Source organism: Sinocyclocheilus anshuiensis, unplaced genomic scaffold (genome assembly GCF_001515605.1).
Source record: "Sinocyclocheilus anshuiensis isolate Anshui unplaced genomic scaffold, SAMN03320099.WGS_v1.1 scaffold188, whole genome shotgun sequence".
Lineage (NCBI taxonomy): Eukaryota > Metazoa > Chordata > Actinopteri > Cypriniformes > Cyprinidae > Sinocyclocheilus > Sinocyclocheilus anshuiensis.
Genome location: NW_015555768.1, coordinates 2,677,730 through 2,685,083, shown reverse-complemented (window position 1 = coordinate 2,685,083; position 7,354 = coordinate 2,677,730). Strand labels below are relative to the sequence as shown.

Below are 7,354 nucleotides of genomic sequence, written 5' to 3'. Positions count from 1 at the left end.
ACTTCGCAGGGCACTTACGGTCGAATAAGACAACGCTTGAATGCTGCTGCCTGAACAAGAGACCTCCTTACTGAGGTGAAAGTGTGGACTGGTGTCACTATCTCGCAAACACTCCGGCGGATCTCCACCAAATTCGGGGGATCCCTTCAGCTCGAGGAGCCTTCTCGAACGCCACCCCTGCGCGTCGGTAGCCCCCTGGGATCGCTTGATCGGTCGGTGCCGGACCGTGAATTTAACCACCCGTAACTCCCGAACCCCGGGGTCTATCGACGCGGGGGTGGTCTCATTCGAAAGCGGGCCTCTAGACGTACTCTCGATTTGCGTTCGAGAGGGTTCCTAACCGTGCGGGGGTGGTCTCATTCGAAAGCGGGCCTCTAGATGTACACTCGATTCGCGAGAGGGTTCCTCGAGCTGAACGGATCCCCTGAATTTGGTGCGGATGCGTGCTCTGCTGGACAAACCATTTCAAGCATTTTATCTGCGTTATATGTTCTGTAAAAAAAAATTTCATATCGTCGGCATATTCGCCGATACCGATATATAGGCGACAGGCTCATATCATATCAGGCTCTAGTATTCATGTTATTAAATATTCAATATATTTTAAAATATATATGTATATATATATATATTATATATTTTAATCTATTTATTTTTTAATTTATAAATAATATTTGATTATTATTTAAATAATGTTTTATGTTTTTTTTTTTCTGTTTAATTTAATTTTTATTTAAAATGTATCGCTAGAATAGTACAAAATCACACATCAGGGTTTTAAACTGCTTTAAGATATATCATCAATTTTGGGGTTAAAAATGGCAAACCCTATAGAAAAAAGAAAAGAAAAAAAAAACAACAGAAATATCAGAACCTGTTGGGTACTGTTGGGTAGTGTTGCAAGTTTTATGCAGTGAAACAAGTGATTGTGATTGTAGGTGGTACTGCATTGTAGGCGAGCAGTTTATGAGAGGAAATATGAAGTATGCTGTGTTATCTTATCGTGCTATCTTATCTGGATTACATGCAGTAAACATTTAGAGATCACAGGTGTGATGTGGTGTGCAACAGCATGTCGTGTATGTTTTAAGCGCTGGGCTTGGCTACAGATGATTGCACAGACCCATCTCGGTTTGCGGGAAGCCTAAAAGAAAAGGTGTGAAAGAGAGATATAAATAGTGGTATTCTTGAGAATTCTGGTCTTTGTAGGGTGCAGCAGCGAAGGCTCGGCTTCCTCTAGCAGAGAATCATTGACATATGGGCTGTTTTCTGAGAAATTAACTTAACAGTGTCAGTTCTCCTCTGAAGACTGAAGGAGACAAGAAAGGGAGAGAGAGAAACAGCAAGAAGGGATATTCTGATACCAAGTTTAGACAGGAGAGGATTAGGTTGTGCCACTGGCATAAAAGAGAGTTTGCTTTGTACTCTGAATTATTTGCTGGCATTTCCATGTTTTTGGCGTATTTCTAGCCTTCCAACAAGTCTGTGTCTCGGATATATAAGCTTTTTGTTGGAGATTATTTTGATGCCGAGTTTAGCTTACCACCTGGTCTGTGCTCTCAGCAGGTTTTTTTTTGTTTTTTGTCTATAATTTAAAGTTAGCTTGATTCTAAATAGGGTTAATTCAAACAAAAATGAAAAATCTGTCATCCTGTCATTATTTACTCATCCTCATGTAATTTCAAACCCCTACAACCTTCTTTCTGCTATGGAACACAAAAGCAGACATTTAGCAGAATGTTCGAATTGCTTTTTCCATTAATTTCATTGTTTAACATTAATAAGAGAGCGTACTCACTGCTATTGATGGTTTACTTGAATAATTAATGGAAAATTTAGAAGCAGTCTTTACTTCATTGAGAAATAATTCAGTGTCATTCATTTCATTTTTATTTTAATATTGGTATTGACTACTGGAATTTTGCTGATATTGTGCAAATGATTTTTGAGAGCTGCTATTTAGATTTAGATACAGCATTGTACATTTCAGTTATTTAAAACCTAAATTTCGACATCCAGCACTATCAAAATCATTGCACTCCATTTCATTAACAAGCAAGTATTCGCACAATCTGTCAAGTGTTTGAAATTGAACAAGGCTGCTACATTTAACTGCACACTTGCTATTAGGACGAGCTGCTTTTCAAATTGGAAATATTCACATTATAAGAACATAACGATAATGTCTAAGTTGCATTGTGGTGAAAAACCTCTCAACCACATTGTTCACGTTGGTCACTCTGTCAAAGTGCTCGATGCGACAACCTGACCCCATATGAAACTATTTGCATTTAGCGTGCTCGCATGCTTCTGACAACTTGCATCGTACACTTTTTATTTTTTCTCCACTACAGCTCACTGTTTTTCATTCAAATTATTTTTGTAATACTGCAAGTGAAGTCTCTGATGAAAGTTCTGCATGTGCAGTGCAACGCCCTGATGAATAATGAAATTTGTTGTTATCTGTTTTCAGTCGTTGTTGCAGCCCTAATATCCCAAATGCGCTGTGAAGCACAGTTAGCTCACTGAAATGGCATGTAGATGCTTTCATGTCCAACAGCTACTCGGCTCACAGCCGAAAATGAGTTTACATCAGTCAGACTGTTCAAATAAATGACCGTGTTAGGACTATGACAGATCCTCCAGGTGTTTTATAGTTTCCCTTCATAGCGGGAACTTTGTTTAATCTCCATTCAAGCCTCTCGTCTGGTGAAACTTTTTAAGACTGACCTGGTATCTGCGTGACCTGGTATGTTGAGACTAGTTATTTAGAAGATAATCGTCAGTATTTGTAAATGTCAGCCAGCTGTACTCTACATTCACTATGAGTCAGTTCTTCTGCTAGTTGCTCTGCTGTATGATTTCAGTGTTAGCAGCTGTTTTGGGGCGACAGAGCAACTAACCAGACTGACTGAATGACTGATTTATGAAGTTGTGGTTTGTGGTCTCAGAGCTAGATTCCACTTTTGCTTTGCAAAAATGTTCCTGGTCGCTTGGGATTGGTTGCAGATTTTCATAACACAGAATTTGTCTGTAGGTTTCTTGATTGACAGCTTGTATGAGACTAATTTACTTTTCAGTATGACTATATTTAATCTGTTTGATGCTAGCATTGGCTAAACAAACTCTCCCTTTGCAGTCCACCGGCTCTCCCCCCAAAGAAGCGTCAGTCGGCACCGTCTCCCACAAGGATTGCCGTGGTTGCACCAATGAGTCGTACCACAAGTGGATCAAGTCTTCCTATTGGTATCTGTCGACAGGTGAGATTTTGGTGTTCCCTTGGTGCTCCAATCTGCAACTTAAGAGCCTAATGTGGGCCTAATGTTACACATTTTGGGATAGTTTTGGTTTTAAAATGTGTGTGTTAAAATTACATTAAAATTAGATTAAATAGAAATATATATAATTTTATATTTTATTCAAAATATTTAATTAGTATAGTACAAAATCACACATCAGGATTTTAAAAGGCATTAGGACATGTCCCAAATGAAATGAAAAATTGCAAACCCAATAGAAAATGAATAACAGTTGCTCAAGGTCTTACTCTTTCCCCAAAATTGTTTAGTAACAAGTCAGAATTAATTTGAAATTACATGCAATGGTCACTCAGTTGTCAGTAGCTAGAGTGGCTTTTAAAATGATAGTTGACCAAAAAATTTAAATTCTGTCATTATTTACTGATCCTAATATAATATGTGGAGCACAAAAAGAATTTGGAAGGACATTTTAACTGTTGTTGTCCATGAAGTGAAAGTCATGGTGTCCAAAGACATTATTTTAAAAATCTTTTGATGTCGAAGAGAGAGAAAAAGTCACACTGGTTTGAAGCATCAAGGTGAACAAATATTTCATGTTTGATTGAACTGTTCTTAATTTCATCTAAAGGAATATGAGGCAGAGGCCTTACAGAGGCGTTTTTCAGGAGGCAGTCACTCCTATGAAGGGGAATCGCCACGACTGTCCCCATGTGGCAGCATCGGCATATTGAGCAAATCAGATGAACAGCTGTCATCTTTGGAGCAGGACAGTGGACAGTGCTCTCGTAACACCAGCTGTGAGACTCTAGGTGAGTCTTTAAATCATTGTTGAGAAAGCTACTTTGAAACGATAGCTTGTCAGACTACACGCCCCAAGAGTGGTTTAAATATATTGATGAGTTTTATCTTCTCTGTTTTGTCCCCTGGTTTACTCAGACACAGCAGAGAGCTACGACCCCGACTACGACTTCCTGCATCAGGACCTGTCTAGCATCGACCAGATCCCTCCCGCACACACGGGGGGTTGTCTGAGCCCACTCCCCGAGTCTCACAACGAATCATCCTCCTTCCCTGTTCAGCTTCAATCAATACCGCCCGCTCTCCCGAAGAAGGAACGGCGAGCCCCTCCGCCTCAGGTGGAACGACTGTACTCTCAATATGACAATGTTCCTGATGAGGACATGCAGACCCCACCGTTCCCCCTCTTTGCTTCGATGCCACCCTCAAACCCTGGAGTATTTATGGGAAACTTTGGCCCTGCTGAGAACACACAGATCCCTCAGAGCCCTCCACCCCTGCCGGAGAAGAAGAGTCGCCATAGTGAGTATGAGAAATGTAGATATGTTGTTTGTAGGATAGCAAGTCAGAGTAAGAAACACTTGTTTAGTCAGTTCTGATAGCCTTGTGGGCAGCGCTATGACATGTAGCACTGTTGCACTTTGGGAAAACCAAGTTAAGGCCCATTCACAACAAGTTATGGTGTATAACTGTCTACATACTGTCCTCTCAAAATAAAGGCAAAAATGAAAAAAATTAAAGTAAAAATTACAAATTAAAAATAATTATAATAAAGTATAAATAATATTATTGATACTTCTGTCTCTGCTGTCAGACCGTTCCCTGTATCAGCACAAGGTTGACATTCAAATGTTAAAAAAATTTGAATTTAAAATTTCAGACATTTTAAAAGGTCTTTTCTTCCATATTGTGATGTACATCTTAGTAAAACAGATTACTGAAAAAAAAAAAAGTATGGCGGGGACTTGGTTCCATTTATCAGTTGTTGATTGAGGCAGATCTGAATGCGAACTTGTTTAAGGGGGTTAACAATATGATTGAAGAAGTCTGGCACTCACCACCAGAGAGAAATCTGTCATTTCACTTTATGATTGAGTTATGTACATTTTTATAAAAAAAATTATTTGGTTAAAAAAAAAAAAAAAACTATATACCAATGAATCATTCACAATAATATCAATAGCATGCATTTAGAAAATAGGGTGAATTTTCATTTCATGCCAACTTTAAAAGCAGCATTTAATCTTTGAGTGCTATGACCAAACAGGTAGTTCGAGCCCTGGCTTTTTTGTTTGTCTTCAGACTAAGCTGTTTGCACAGTTCACTAAATTCCTTGTGTAATCTATGCGAGGAATGACGCAGTATGGCAAAGCCAGTTTTTCACCCGTTTTTCTCTGTAAAGCCCTTCAGTGTCTGGTAGGGGATGGGATACAGTGATGTCATCTTCAATGTGAGGTCAGATGGCATAATGCCTTTGTTGGAGAGATCTCTTAGTGAATACAGTTCAAGGCCTCACCCAAGCCGGCAGGAAATGAGCTCTTGCTGAAAGACTCTTGTTTGGAGGGAGGGATGATTGAATCATGTCGTAATTCACACACGAGCGGTGTGGCTTGATAGAAGAGTTTATGTGAGGCCACACAGAGGATGCTGAGCTGTTTTTCTCTTATATATTTTATTAACTTTATTTATTACAGAGCATTACAGACATGTTCAATTTATGTTTGAGCCTTTTGGTAATCTTCATATTCCAAAATAATCTAGGACATAAACCTACTATTTATTTATTTGTTTAATTTTTATTATTATTTTTTATATATAAATACAGGTGAACTGTTATTCATATCTTTAACATATCACATAGGAATGTGTTGAATTAACTATCTATCTATCTATCTATCTATCTAATTAAAAATTATTGTAAAATATTGTTGATATTACAAATAACAATTATTTCTAGAAAACTTAGATTAATACATGCATATGTCAGCTGTTTTATACAGATTCATCCTAGTTAGCACTGATTATTGAATCTTGAGATTATTGAATATTGAGCGTCAATATTAATTTGCATACTGTTTACAAATGGGATTATGACCAAATTCTGCTTGATTTCACAAATAAACAGAATAAAATGAATGATTTTATCATTCAGCCTGCTATGCAACTGTGCCTTCACACCCTCTTACAGTCTCTTAGTCTCATTTTGGCATCATAACCTTTACCTTTATGCATGTGCTAGTTTTTAGCACCTTGTGTCTTGATTTAACCTATTTACTTTTTGCCTCGTTTACCCACAGTACTGAAGTACATGCAGTTTATGGAGGACTATTCTGAGCCACTGCCTTCCGTTTTCTACCAGACGCCACAGAGTGAAAGCATTTACGAGCAGCGCAATAGGAAGCGTTTTCAGGAAGTGTACGGTCTCAGCGACTCCTTCAGCAGCAGTGATGAGACCCTCCCTCCGCCAGCACTGCCACCCAAACAGAGACAACTGGTGAGAGCTAGATCACTGCCGTCAGTGCTGCGCCCACACACGCTGTGCACACTTTGAGTCTGTCTCATTCGCACCCTCCCTAGACGTTGATGCAATGTTTTTCTTCCTACTGAGAGTCACCATTAATCATAATGGTAGCAGTATTATATTTTTCTGTAGAGTCAGATTATTGCTTGTAGAAAAGCATTCATTCTGTGTTGGTCTTACTGAAGTTCAAGTGTTGCCTTGGGCGATCAGTGTCGTATTATGCCAGTAAAAGTACATCTTCATCTTACATCATCTATTTTCTCATTGTGTGGTGTGTGAACGTGTCTGATGTTTATTCAGCTAATGCCTATGAGAAACAGCTCAAATAAGAGTAAAATGTAGTAACATCCTTTAAATCTTGTGCTATTCCTGGCTGAGTGTAGCACCTGCAGCTCTGCATATCCTTTTGTGGCATCTCAATGTTAGAAACAAGCGACTGAAGTTTATTTTTTAACAAGGTTCTTGGTTATTTTTGTGACACTTTTTAGAACAGAGACTTGTTTTGCTTTATGGTTCTCTAATGCAGTTTTACAAAGAGACTGTTATAAAAGGATGGTACATTTTTACACCTAATAAATGATGAAATGCATATAGGACACAGAGGGAAATCTGAAAACTTGCAAACAGGCATGAGAAAAAGGCATTTGAAGACACTGTATCTAATTTGACATGCAAAGAGGAAATTTACATAGAAGACTTGAAGGCACAATGCAAGGGTTAGAAATATAGTCTATGTTATATTGTACTGATAAGGTTAAAAGTGGGCACCAAGGGA

General features: G+C 38.5%; 1 protein-coding gene across 1 annotated transcript in view; it reads left to right on the top strand.

Annotated features, from left to right (window-relative positions):
- Positions 1-7,354, top strand: part of LOC107674295 (rap guanine nucleotide exchange factor 1-like) — a gene marked incomplete at its 5' end in the record, with an annotated part of 19,573 nt that overhangs the window by 1,135 nt on the left and 11,084 nt on the right. The window contains 4 exons of the mRNA XM_016468234.1: positions 3,140-3,260; positions 3,889-4,069; positions 4,197-4,580; positions 6,356-6,552. Coding sequence (XP_016323720.1) covers positions 3,140-3,260; positions 3,889-4,069; positions 4,197-4,580; positions 6,356-6,552 — 883 coding nt within the window. The remainder of the gene's footprint in view (positions 1-3,139; positions 3,261-3,888; positions 4,070-4,196; positions 4,581-6,355; positions 6,553-7,354) is intronic.